Source organism: Dromiciops gliroides, chromosome 4 (assembly GCF_019393635.1).
Source record: "Dromiciops gliroides isolate mDroGli1 chromosome 4, mDroGli1.pri, whole genome shotgun sequence".
Lineage (NCBI taxonomy): Eukaryota > Metazoa > Chordata > Mammalia > Microbiotheria > Microbiotheriidae > Dromiciops > Dromiciops gliroides.
Window position 1 is genome coordinate 395008307 of NC_057864.1, and position 14403 is coordinate 395022709.

Here is a 14403-nt window from a genome sequence, read left to right on the forward strand (position 1 = left end):
CTGTTTTGACTGTTATGGATTACTCTCACAAGTCAAAGTCTTAGGGACAGCTAGGTGGCGTGGTGGATAGAGCACAGGCCCTGGAGTCAGGAGGACCTGAGTTCAAATCCAGACTCAGACACTTAACACTGACTAGCTGTGTGGCCCCGGGCAAGTCACTTAACTCTAATTGCCTCACTTTAAAAAAAAAAAAAGTCAGTCTTGACCTTTAGCATCATTTTCTCACTGAATTCACTGGTTATACTAATAGATTGATCTTTTTTGTCATTAAACAAAATTTTAGGACCAAATGCTGAGCTGAGTTAGAACATGTGCTGATTTTACAGGCCCAGTTCTACTTCCTTACTATCAGGATGACCTTGAGAAAGTATCCTAAAAACTCTGTGACCAAGTTTTCCTATTTGTAAAATAATGGAGCTGGATCAAATCAGGAGTCCTTATCATTTTTTGTATCCTGGACTCCTTTTGAAGTTTGATGAAGCTTTTGGAACCTTCCTCAGAATAATATTTCCTAATATATAAAATAAAACGCATAGGATTAAAAAGAAAATGAATTAATTATATTGAAATGCAATTATCAAAATCTTTTTGAAGCAAGTTTATAGACTTAAGGTTGTCCTGACTATAATTTATAATTTATAATGTCACATTCTATAATGTTTTCTTACTAAATAAATGAATTAATCAACAGGAAGAAAGGAAAGAAGGAAAGAGGGAGGGCAGGAAGGAAGGAAATATTTATTAAATAATTGCAATGTATCAGGCACTGGGCTAAGCACTCTCCCAATATTATCTAATTTTATCCTCACAACAATCCTGGAAAATAGGTGTTATTACTATTTTCATTTGAAAGATAAGGAATCTGAGGGAAACAGGTATTAATTCTCTAAGGCCATATTTGAACACAGGTCTTCCTGAATTCTGCCCCAGTAGTGTATTACTATGTCAATCTCACACCCAAGTCAGAACAAAAGCCTTGATCAAATTAAAATAGGGTATACCTAGCAATTAATCCTTCTCCTCGACATACTATTGTTATTATTGTTTTTTTTACCAATTTACAAATCTTATAAACAGATTTTTTTTTGTAATTCCAGTCACAGGAATAAGACTTCAGAATTTTAAAAAGGCTCTCTGAATTACAATTGATTCATTCAGCTTAGTTCTATCTCCAGTTAGGAGATGACTTAAAACAGAGATGATTTTTTAATGGCTACTAGAGTATTCCCATATCCTGGGTCTTTGCTTTTACTAGGCATCTGCTAGGGGCTAAATGGTGGAGAAAGACATTTAAAGCCCATGACAAAAGCCCTAAATGAGAATGGCTCACAAATTGCAGAGCTAGAATATAATAACACACATTTGATCAGCAAGGCCAAAATTTCCTTCCCTTCAATTTTGTGATGTAAAACCATGGTAACAGCTGCATTCTCTCTCTCTCTCTCTCTCTCTCTCTCTCTCTCTCTCTCTCTCTCTCTCTCTCTCTCTCATTTATTTCTCTCTCTCTCTTTCTCTCTCTCTCTCTCTCTCACTCTCTCTCTCACACTCTCTCTGTCTCTGTCTCTGTCTCTGTCTCTCTCTTTGTCTCTCTCTCTCTCTGTATCTCCCTCTCTCTACCCCTCTTATCTCACCTCTCTCACTCCTTCTTCCCTTTTCACTCTGTCACTCTTCCTGGTATTATAATATTAGAGCAAATTTAGTTTTAAAATGAATCATGCATCCATGAAGAACTGGTATACATTAGGTATATCCCAAGTTCCAAGTTGAATATAAACAGAACCAGAAGAAAAAAAAATTGTTGATGGTGTCACAGTGTTTAGATGTAAATGAGACCTTGGAGATCATCAACTACAAATCTTTCTTAGCTTTTACTTATTAAAAAAAAAAACAGGATTAAATTGCTAACAAATTTTATTTAATTAGAGTCTTAGGTGGTAATTAACTTTAAGATTAATCTGGTTTAGATTCAGTAAATTCAGAACCTTTAGAGTTCAATTAAGTCCAATAAAGTTTTAGCTTAAGGTTTACTTACTCAAGGACCAGTTTTCAAAAGCTTTGGTTCACTTAGAATTGCACAAGAGAAAAGAGAAAAAGAATATGGAGATATGACTAAAGGACCAACAAGGACCAAAGCACAGCCACTTCGAAGATTCATTAAAGTGAGAATTCTGTTACTACTGTCAACTTCAATTATTGGTCTGTGTTAAAAAGAAAATAATAATAGTCGGGGCAGCTAGGTGTCGAAGTAGATAAAGCACTGTCCCTGAATTCAGGAGGACCTGAATTCAATTCCAGCCTCAGACACTTGAAACTTACTAGCTGTGTGACCCTGGGCAAGTCACTTAACCCTCATTGCCCCACAAATAATAATAATAATAATAACAACAATAATAATAACAATCTGCTGTTATATAAGGCTCATCAGTAGATGATATTTTCTTTTCCACAAATGGGGATTTTGTATTTTTTAGGAATGTTTGTAAAAGTGAACTGGCATTTATAATCAAGATATATGATTTAACTTAATTTGAGAAATTATTATTAACAAAACTAGACACAGCTTTAAGAATAGACTATATCTATCACATATAATATGGAGATTTGAAGACAGGGGTTTTTTTTTAGCATAACATAGGCAATGTAAGGATTACATTTGTTACTATAATTTTGTGTTTCAATATGTGGTTCCAGAAAATATTGGGCATGTGGTCTAAATGACAGTGGATTGTTCTTATTCTTTAAGGAGGTAGTTCAACTGAGATTTTAATTTTCTTATTTGGTTCAAATTAAGATTTCAGTTAGAATTTTATTTCATCTCTTTTCATTTGCTTCATCAAAAATGGTGGTTTGCTTTTACCTGTGTACCAGAGAGGAAGTGCGGAAGTGAATAGTGGTTAGAGAGCCAGTATCAGAGTAAGGAAGACCTGGGTTCAAATTCTGCATGTGGCATACTGACTGTATTACCTTTGACAAGTCACTTAATGGCTTACTATAACAGGAAATCATCTGTGACTTAAACTGCAGGAAAATTGTGGATCCACAATAAAGAGGGAGGAAATTACAGGCCTGAACCAAAAAAAAAAAAAAGCTGTCTGACTACCCCCACACATAAATGAGCATAGACATTTTGACTGAAATGAAATCACTAACTGGTTATTTGTCTAAACAGTTTGGCTGCTTTTAGTCCCAGCTGTTAATCACACTTTGTATGTGTGTCTATGTCTGTCTATGTGTGTATCTGTGTGTGTGTGTGTGTGTGTGTGTGAGTATAGTCAGTAAGTGAAGTCCAAATTGTAAAACAAAAGATCATAAAGCAAGGCCCTTTGCATTTGGCAAAAGAAAAAAGTTTTTCATGTTCTTTTTTTTCTAATAATGATCTCCCTGAAGTAAAGAATTTGGGGGCCTCACTTTGTACCTTTTCTCCTTGTTTTCCCCTTTGGTATCTCTTTTCTTTGTAGCAGAATCATTGACTTCAAAGCTCCTAAAGAATATTCACATTTAAGAGCTAGAAATGGTCTATATCAATAATGCCCTTCACTCTTTTACACATGGCAAAGTGCCTTCATGCTACCAAAGACAGAGAAAAGAAAAGGGAAAAAAAGCCCTGTGATCAGGATCTTATCTATTGTGTGTATAAAATAATTTTATGTTAAAGATGAATGATAGAGTGGACGTTCCATTCTGAAGATTTATAATAAGCTGAATATGTATCGATAACGTACTTCAAGGATAGAGATTCAGAAAACATAGAGAAGCATATAATTCTAAAGAAGATTTAGCATTCTAGAAACTGGATGACAAGTTACACAGTATTCCCAGCCCCTAGTATATTACCTGATAGTAGGGTGCTTTAAGAATGTTTCTTGGTTGATTTATATGTCATCTTTGTTCTTTTTTCTCTTCTAACCTAGACACTAGAGATATAAGGAAACCTGAGCTTTTGCAAAAATCTATCAATCTTTGGAAAGGTTAATTTCCTTTTTCTACTCCATTTCAATTATTAGCATGTTTCTTTCTCCTACCCCAAGCATTAACAAAGCATTGCTGGGGGCGGCTAGGTGGCGCAGTGGATAGAGCACCGGCCCTGGAGTCAGGAGTACCTGAGTTCAAATCCAGCCTCAGACACTTAACACACACTTACTAGCTGTGTGACCCTGGGCAAGTCACTTAACCCCAATTGCCTCACTAAAAAAAAAAAGAAAGCATTGCTATTGGTAATTAATCTAGTAGGGAGTTGATGGGGAATCCCTGATGAGGTGAGTTCTCCATTCCCCAAATTTTAAAGGGATATCCTCTTATACCTCTTGTTCTCAGTTGCCTTATAGTATCATTAAGTGGACTTGTGGGAATCAGTTGGCCAGGATTCCCTGATCAACCCCCTGATACAAATAAATACTAACCAATTTCCCAAACACTAGGTTTGGTTACACAAAGAGCCTCAGAAATGCCTGACCAAAGTAGAAATTAATAAAAGAGAAATATGGATAACTGAAATAATTATTTGCTTAAGTAATCTTTGAATCTGTTTACAGCTTCTAGGAGCTTTAGGAAAGAATATTAAAATACCTCTTATCTATAGGAAAAAAAAAAACAGTGAATTCAGTAGGTTCTGTGATTGCTTTGCATTCCTGATTGAAGGAATGTGCATTGGCCATCCTATAATTATCTATTTAACTAGATTATGCTATTCTCTTTCTTCTTCCTCCTCCCTTTCCCCTTTTCTTTGTCACATTTCCTAAATTATTCTTTTGGTCAGAAATCTCCTAGAATGATTAAATTTGGCTAATCTAGACATGAGACTATGACTCTTAAAATGGTCTATGTTTTGGTTGGGGGTTTTTGTTTTGTTTGTTGTTGGTTTTGGTTTTTTGGTTTTTGGGGTTTTTTTTGAGAGAAAGCTATTTAATTCTTTCTGCATGGAGCATTTACTGTGCCACAGATGGAAATTTGCAATGCTGGAAGTTTGTGCTTTAATCTATTAAAAAGCACGTCATTGAGCTCTCTCCTTGGGGCTTCAGAATGCTATCACCATTATCAGAGAGTCTATCTAATATCACCATTCAAATAGTTACAACATAGTTTTAAAAAACCATCAGCAACAAATTACTGAGATTAGCTTCATTGAGCAAGTCAGAATAGTCCTGGGATGATGCAGCTGGAAGGGACTTTGAAGATCATCCAGCGCCACTACCTCATTTTAAAGATTAGGAAAACAAGACCCGGAGGGTTATTCAAAAATATTTTATGATTTTGTTCTAAATGTAATGGATGGGACAGATGAAGACTTTTAAAATATCTGCTTCTCAAATAGCTTTTACAAAGTAGTTTGGTAGCCAGGGCAAAAACAATGTATAACATTAAGAACAAAACAGTGCTATGTAAAGGCTGGTTAATTTCAATAAACACAATCCTACAAAGTGCAAACTGTATAATCATCCAGCTTAGCAGCACAAACAAAATTTTACACCCTCAAAAGTTAGATGACCCATTTGTTGTGCATTCCTATGAAATGGGGTTTTTTTCTGCTCTTAAAAAAAGTTTCCTTTTTCAATTAATCAATAAGCATTCACAAGTCCTTACAATGTTCCATGCACTGTGCTGAGTATTTGTAAATACAAATAAAGGCAAAAGACAGTCCTTGCTCTCAGGGAGCTCACAGTCTAAAGCAAAGGGGAGAAGAGAGAACATAAAAAACAACTATGTACAAATAAGAGATATCAAGGCTGAACTGGAGAAAAATAATTAAATTGGAGATCACTAATAGAGATCACATTGTAATGGGCGAGGCCCAACATGCCAAAAAAAAAAATGTACCTATAAGATATACATTGTGAATGTAAGGTAATCTCAGAAGAAAGACAAGCAAAAAAGTAGGGGAAGAAAAACTTGTAGTTCTGCTTGAGATGAGGAAGGTTACAAGGGTTTGCAAAGGAAAAATGGTAAGGAATAGAGGAACTTCCTTAGTCCCATCCTGTATGTATTAGTTCCTTTCCAACATTCTATGGTCGAGCCAGACTGGCTTTCCTACTTTTGTTCACACACAACATACCATCTGCCATCTTTCTGCCTTCGTATTGGCTATCATCTGTTTCTGGAATGCATTCTATCCTCATCTCTGACCTTCTTCAAAACTCAGCTCAAGCATAGCTTTGACACGAGGACTCTCCTGATCTCTTCCCCCCACAAACAACTAGTGCCTTCCTCCAAAATAAAACTACCGTATATCTATTTTGTTTGTACTTATATATGTTCATATTGTCTCCCCAGAATGTAAGCTCCTTCAAAGCAATCACTGTTTCATTTTTGTCTTTGTATCACTAATCTAGTTCTATACCTGAGACAAAATAAGTGCTTAATTAAAGTCTGTTGATTAATTAAATGATGAATAAGGAAACAGGGGATCAATTAGGAATAGTGAAGAGTATGAAAGGACTTCACATCTCCTGGATGTAGTTTTTGGTTTGGTTTGGTTTGGTTTTTATTCAATACCACAAGGGAAAACTCTTCAGAATCACTGACCTTCATTCAGTTCATGTAGTGATTGGAGAGAGATAGGGTATATTTCTTCACACTCTGAATTTGCCTGATACCCTAAGCTATCAGGCCCATCTGGCTGAGAATTTTATTATTATTGTTATTGTCATTATCATTATTATTTAGGATTGAGCTAGAGCTTAATAGCACAGCAGCACAGCATAAATGGCAAGGCTGTTTGTTCATTTACTTTATTGTTTCTTCTTCTAAACAATTTGTCCCAAAAACTCATCTAATATAGTCATTAGGAATCTAATATATATCGTGTTCTATTAGTCCAAATAAGACTTCAGTGACAGTGGTAAAGAGACATTCAAAGCCATAGCTCTACTTTCACAGGCAATCATTCTCCTCTTAGCAATAAAGCTTCCTCTTTATGCCATAATTATTTCTCATTGGAAGACAAATGTGAAAGGCAACATGAAATAATAGACGAGGAGACATACTAACTGGGTTACCATGGCCAAGATAATTATCCATTCCATACCACTAGGCAACCCCTATAGACTATAAGTTATAGTATAGTTGCCAACAGAAATACTCCCATGTCTATTTATTCCCAAATGTAGATGGTTTGTGTTGAATAGAAACTCAGAAGCTCCATTTGTAAGCCAATATCTTAAAATATAAATGTGTTTCCTAATGAAGCTGACACAAATGCTCATGAGCAAACATGAAGTTAGTGTAACTTTTTAGCCTTAAAGTTTGTCACTTTGGGGTTTCTAGGGTAAGAGAAAGGACTTTGGCTCCTTTGGGATGATTTATATACAACTGCTGTTTTATGGAGTACTCAGAAGCCAAGATATGCTAATGACCCTAAAGATCTACATTTTTCTTTTCTGAAGATTGGGTCTCCCTATCTTACTCAGGCTGTAAATTCAGTCACTATTCATAAGCCCGATTCTACTGTTGATCAGTATAGAAGTTTTGATCTTGTTTGGGTCACCCCTGAGTAAGAAGTTCCTTGATCCCAATGACTTAGCATATTGGTGGTAGACTTAGTATAGATACGCAGTCAATGTTAGCCCAGTTGCAGCTAAGAATTCTGAAATTCAAAGAACCACTAGTCTTGACCTCCCCAGTAGCAGGGATTACACATGTGCATTTCACCATGGTTTTATATACTTGTTCAAATAAATGGTATTGATGTGTTTTATTTTTATATAACCTATATTTCCAAAGTCTATCCTCCTCAATGAAAGTAATAATAATAATAATAATAGTTAAAATTTATGTAGCACTTTAAATTTTGAAAAGGACTTTGCATATTTTTCCTTTAATTTGATACAACATACCTATGAAGCAGGTATTATTATTATCTTTATTTTACAGATGAGGAAACTGAAGGGAAGACAGATTAAATAACTTGTCTAGGCACACACAAGTTAATATGGGTCTGAGGAAGGATTTGAATACAGATCTTCCTGACTCTTAGTGTAGCATTCTACACACCAATCCCATATGACAAAGGATAAAAAAGAGGTGGGGGAGACATTTCAACAAAACAAACTAACATATCAAAAAAAGTCTGACATCATGTTTAGTGTTCACCACTCCCATGCTCCCACCTCTGAAGGAGGCTTTTCATATGTCTTCTTTGGGAGGTTTCTGTTGATATCAATAAGAAAGACTTTCATTTCACCTGCTAATATTCCAAGAGAACTTGCTCATAATTGCTTTTCAATTTCTTTCTTTTCAGCTAGAAAACTTGGAAGCAGAAACTGCTCCACTGCCGTGACAAGGTCTCCTACTCGAGCTCAAAGCAGTTGGACACCAGCACCAGTGTCTGAGCAGGTTGCTATGAGAATATGGAGAGGGTGGACTGTTGTCTAGATGGGAAATGCCTGCTTCCCAAGGCTTCACACTTCCGCTCCTCTCTGATGACTCTTCTTTGTACATCTAAGGGGGTATTCAACGTATGGCAAGCAAACAGAATGGAGGGAACAGGCTATGCAGTCTTGCAGGAAAGTATATATAGTCATGAAGAATAGAGCCACCAGGGCCAAACCATGCTGTGTTATGTGAATTATGGTCATCTCAGCAGATGATTCCAACACCTGTATATAGTCTTTAGTTTTCATATAAATATATATGACCACATCATTGAAAATATCATTCATTAGTATATCCATCACTGTAATGTGTAAGGTAAAAGCTACCTCTGAGCATCAAAGTATCTTTTTATAGGAAGGCCAAATCTTATTAGTGTTTGATGAGATATGTGTGTGTGTATGTGTGTATACATACATACATATACACATAAATATGCATTGTGCATACACGTGTATACACATGTATATATACACATATAGTATATATGTCTATGTATGCATGTATATATATACATACATACATATGCACACAATATGTCTTTAATACTGACTGAGGATAGGCTTTTGGTTAAAGTCAGGATTTGGGGGGGGGGATTTTTTTTTTGCTCTGTTAAATTATTGTTGCTTCCCCCCACACTCAAAACCCCTCAAACCATATCTCCATGATTGCACCAGAGGGAGAAGCCCACACTAATGGCAATCTGGAAAGGGACAATGTGTCAACAGCAGAAAGGTAAATTCCTTAGTGTTTCCAAAGCACTCGTCTTTTTCATAAGAGTCATAATGGGTATTTTTCCACTCTTCCTCTTATGGTAGTTTTGCTTCCCAGTCCCGATTGTGCAATCATTTCTCTCCCATGGAAGTATCCTCAAAAGGCCCATCATCAAACTTATCACTTCATCTGTGAATGCAACCAACCATTACAGTGCATTCTTCATCTAAGCATTGTTTTCCAAATCGTTTCCTGCATACATTATTTTCTTTTTTTTTAACCCAGCTCAGACTATTTATGCCCTTCTTTCAGTCAGTGTTATTAAGTGACAGTGTCTCTCTGAACTGTGCATTGGCTGCCAAAGCACTTTATATTTTTCAAAGTGAGTACTGATCAGGGAAGGTAGGATCCAAGATACAAAATTCTGCTAATCCCAGAGAGAGACAATCAGTGATCACCTGGTCATGTCTGTGTAGTCACCAAAAGTAGAATGGTGATTGCAGTGGGGCTAAATGCAATATCTTGTTATCAGAGGCATTACCACAAAGGCCATGCCCTGTAAATTAATGTAAAGTTTTGGTTTCCTTGATCCTTGGTGTTTTTCATGTCTCCCTTTAGAAAAAAATCATTATGTATATAGAAACCTCCTAAAATATTGCCTTCTTGGACTCCTATGTAGCACAAGGTCAAATGGAGGTTTGGCAACTTCCCATTTCATTCAATCTCTGTAGAATCCAAATCAGATTATTCCTGCCAAAAGATAATCCACATTGGAGCCTTTGTCAACATCAATCAAATGGACCAGATAAGTCCTGGCTATATGTGAAGACAGAGCCTGAAGGAACAATGCTGGCTGGCTTCCCTATGGAAAATGTTCAGAGGTGGAAGTCCAGGTTAAGTCATTGCTCCAACTGGATACTTGTCAGCAACCTGGACTAAAACTTCCCTGAGACTGTCAAAGGTAGTCTCTTTTATTGAATGTGACTGATCTAATAAGGCTTGGCCACAGGGTTGGAATCTAGACCATTGGTTTCATGAAGACAATGGTGGTGAATTTGATGGTCTCAGGTCTGATTGGGTGCCTGTGTACATTCATGTTCACAGACTATGAAAGTGTATACTAGGTAAGGAAAACAAGTCCAGATGTGTGCCTTAATGATTCCTTCTGACAAGAATTCTCCTGTTCCCACCTTTGCTTTATAATTTACGTGGAACAAGATCAATGGCCTAGGATCCCTCAATCTGTCTATTGTGGAGTAGATGTACATTCTCTTTAGGGTTTTTATTTCAAATACCAGAGTAATTAAAATATTTTTTTAAGAGAATGAGAAAAATTAAATATATACATATACACATATATGTATATATGTGTGTGTGTATACATATGGATATATGGATGGATTAATACATCCATATATATATGTATATATATATATATTGCACATAAACAACTATATTTCATAACATCCAGTAGTTTCATTGAAGAAAGTGACTAATTTTCCTGAACCATACTGATATCAATGCTTTAAGGACCTAGAACTTCACTGATGTAGACACTCCCTCAACTGATGTAGTAGATTGTGATCCCTCTATGTCTTATTAGGTGGTCTTCTGAAAAATTAATCCCCTGATAAGGTATCTGATTTCACAGTGATGAGTGATGAACCTCTCAGTACTTAGCCAAGCTGTTCCTTAGAATAAGAATATCTGGTAGACTAGTGAGCCAAATATTTCAAGCTTTTTCCAGCTTGGTAGCATCTGCCAGAAGCAGCTCTGTTGTCAGAGCTTTCCAGACTCAAGGGCTATCGATACTCCATAATTAGACATAGAGTCAAGCAAGCAAGCAACAAGAAATAACTGAGCATTTACTATGTAACAGGCAAGGAGGAACAAAAACAAAAGTGGAAAACAATCTCTATCCTCAAGGAGATTCCTTTGCTATTAAAATAAAATAGAATATGCATTAATGCTAAAAAAAACCACTTAATTGATGAATAATGATGTCATCAGGCATCCATGTAGAAAGTGGGAGGGGGAATTTGAGGGGCTATCACTTATTTAGGCCATATGTAGAGACATAGTTGATGGTCAAGCTATTTGTGCTATACCTATCAAACAATTTGGATGGTAATAAATGAGGTGCCTGATTCTGCTTTTTAAAAAAATGATCTTCTTACAGAAAGTTTCTGAGCATCCCTATTAGTTGCCAATGAATTGTTCCTGTTCATCTTTACTGACAAAATCCCCCTCATTTATCAGCAGGTCAGACAAATGACTTCATTCTTGACATATTTAAACAGTCTTTATAGATCATACAAGCTTAAGGACCCCACAGAAAGACAATCTAAGTTGCACAATATAATAATTCTGCACTATAATGCAGTGTAATACTTAATGAACTGCTGTTTCTGAAGATAATTGTTTTTGCCTTTGCTCTTATTTCACAGTCAACATATTACATTCCTCCTGTATTCAAAATTATCACAATAGCAAATGGCCAACAGCAAATTTCAATCTCAAAATGAAAGCATCTGGAAATTCACTTTGGAACCTAGGTTGGGAGGCATCTTATTTCCTACTCTCACTCAATCTCTTTCACAATTTTGTCCCTATTACTCTTCCCTCACCCAATATCACTGACTATACCAAGGCAAGAATCCTGGAAGGTCTGCCATTCTCCTGAGACCAAGGTCCCAGGAGAGGACCCTCCCTAGCTCTTGTTCTCCTCTTAATAAGAAGCAGCAACACTTGGCTTTCCATCATCACATACTTTTGCTGCACAAAGAGGGATACAGGAATACCAAAAGTAAGGTAAACTTCCTGAATCTATCAGAATTCCTGGTACAGATCATAGAATCACAGAATTTGAGAGTTGGAAGGAATTTCAGGAGCAATCTAGCTCAACCCACAGCTTAAAGGAATCCCTACTATAACATATTTGACAACTGGTCATGTAGCCCTCCAGAGAAAAGAAACACGCCAGTCCATTCCACTTTAGGACAGCTCTCATTTTTAGGACGTTTTTGCCTTTCATCAAGTCTAAATCAGCCTGTGTGCAACTTCCAAGTATTCCTCCAGGTTCTCTGCTCTGAGCCCAAAAGGAATGTGCCTAATCATTTTTCTATATGATAGCCTTCAAATAGTTGATGATAGTAAACTTGTCCTGTCCACCTAAGTTTTGTCTTTTCCAGGCTAAATAATTTAAGTTCCTTCAAGTGATCTCCATATAAAGCATGGACTTGAAGCACTTCACCATTCTTTGTTACTCTCTTCTGGACAGTCTCCATTGTTTTAATGTCCTTCTCAAACAATGGCACCCAGAAATAAACACAATATTCCCGGTGAGATCTAATGAAAGCAGAGTGCAATAGGATTATCACTTCCCTATTCCCATCAGCTATCCCCCACTTAATGAAGCTTCTTTCACTATGACTTTACACTGCCAACTCATATTGAACTTTCAGTCCACTAAAATTCACACATCTTTTTTTTCAGAACAACTGCTGTTTAACTAGGTTTTCCCATCTTATACTTGTGAAGTTGCTCTTTTGTACTCAAGTTCAATATTTTACATATATTCCTATTAAATTTCATTGTATATTCATCTAATTTCTCCAGGCTATCAAGATTCTTTTACATCATGGTTCTGTCATCCAGTGTTTAACTATCCCTCCCAGCTTTTTGTCATCTTCAAATCTGATGAGCATAGCATCTATGCCTTCAGCCAAGTAATTGCTAAAACTGTGAAGCAGCAAAGGGCCAACCACAAATTCCTGGGTTATTATAATGTAGACCTCCTGTCATGTTGACATTGAGTCATTAAAAACTCTCTTTAAGGCAAGCCATCCATCCTGAATCTAATTGATTGTTTTATCATCTAATCCATTATCTCTCTATCATCTCCATCAAAATGGCATGAGATACTTTATCAAAAGATTTGCTCCCAGGGTTGTCAAAGATCAGGGGTTAGGAATTTCCAATCTGCCAAGCACAGACTACCAATCTCAGGGAGCCCTTTTGGAGGGACTAAAAAAACACCAATATAAATTTTGTTTCTGTTGAATTAGCAGGAAAGAGTGAAGACTGTCATCTTTAAGTCCAACAATGGCATTACCTAGAGCAATGAATTTGGGTTACTGGAAATACTTACAAAAGTTGAAAATTGACAGGTTGCCATATTAAAAATGAAGTATGCTTTTTTAAAAAAGCAGCTATGAATTGGACCTACTTCAAACAGCAAATTAACTCATTTCTGTAGCTTGAATTTTGAGAGTAACATTTGTCCCTGTTCACAGATTCTAGTATTCACAAGGTGCTCAGTTAAGGCCACAGAGAAGGGACAAACAAAATTCCATTTCCAGAGCTCTCACATGAGGCTTCAGATAAGCCAGAATTCTGACATAACCTAAATCTGCAGCCAGAGATAGCAATGACCCAGTCCTGCAGCATTTAGCTAAGAAACCTAAGGACTGGGAAAAAAGTTTTCCTCTGATTAAAACCTATTCCCTAAGGCCTTATCACAAGACATAAAACACCCAGCCAAAAGTATTTGTATATTCAATAGCTGAGGAATTTGACCTTTTGAGTATTGTGTAGGCTACTTTATTCCTTTTTACCTGCAAGGAACTCCTGTTTTTGACAATGTGTTTAGCCATGCTTATCTTAAGGGCTTTATAGAACACTATCATAGTGAATTAAGAGCTGGCCTTGAAGCCAGGAATACATGTGTTCAGATCCTGCTTCTGACACAGATTGGTTGGGTGAGTCTGGTCAAATCACACTTGTAGTGCTTTAGGAAATTCTCTAAAAATTAGAAGTTGCATAGAAGTTATTGAGCTGCATCATCAGAAGATGTTTCCTATATCAGTGAAAACAAAATTCCATCCCTTTATCAAAAAATATAGGCATTTTGTAGGCAAAGGCTTTCCCTATGTGCATTTGTAAAACAATCCACTGTTGAGCCTTCTCACTTCTTCATGGCTATCTTAGTGTACCTTGCTTGTTCCAAGGGATTCCATGAGTCAAAATGTCCCAAAGACCCAGGTTGAGGCATTCCTAAAGCCCAGGTTTCCTTTCAAGATTAAGCTTTTGGAAAATGTTCATTAAGTATTATCCTAACCTTGACCCAGAACTGCCAAGCATTTCCCACAGTTGGTTTTAATAGTTCTTGAGCTTCCATATAATATTATAGACATTTGATTTTTTTTAAATAAAGAAAACTAAAATCAAATAAAACCAATAAAGGGGAATGAGCTGATTTAATATTTCATCCCTTTTTCCAAAGAAATCATTGAGCATGGCAGGAAAAATGGGTAATGACACTTT

At 36.4% G+C, this 14403-nt stretch overlaps 1 protein-coding gene across 1 annotated transcript in view; it reads left to right on the forward strand.

The window, feature by feature from the left end:
* The window catches only part of OPRM1 (opioid receptor mu 1), a 55744-nt gene extending 47208 nt beyond the window's left edge, over nucleotides 1-8536 (forward strand). The window contains exon 4 of the mRNA XM_043964265.1: nucleotides 8234-8536. Coding sequence (XP_043820200.1) covers nucleotides 8234-8272 — 39 coding nt within the window. The 3' untranslated portion in view covers nucleotides 8273-8536. The remainder of the gene's footprint in view (nucleotides 1-8233) is intronic.
* The last annotated feature ends 5867 nt before the right edge of the window (nucleotides 8537-14403 follow it).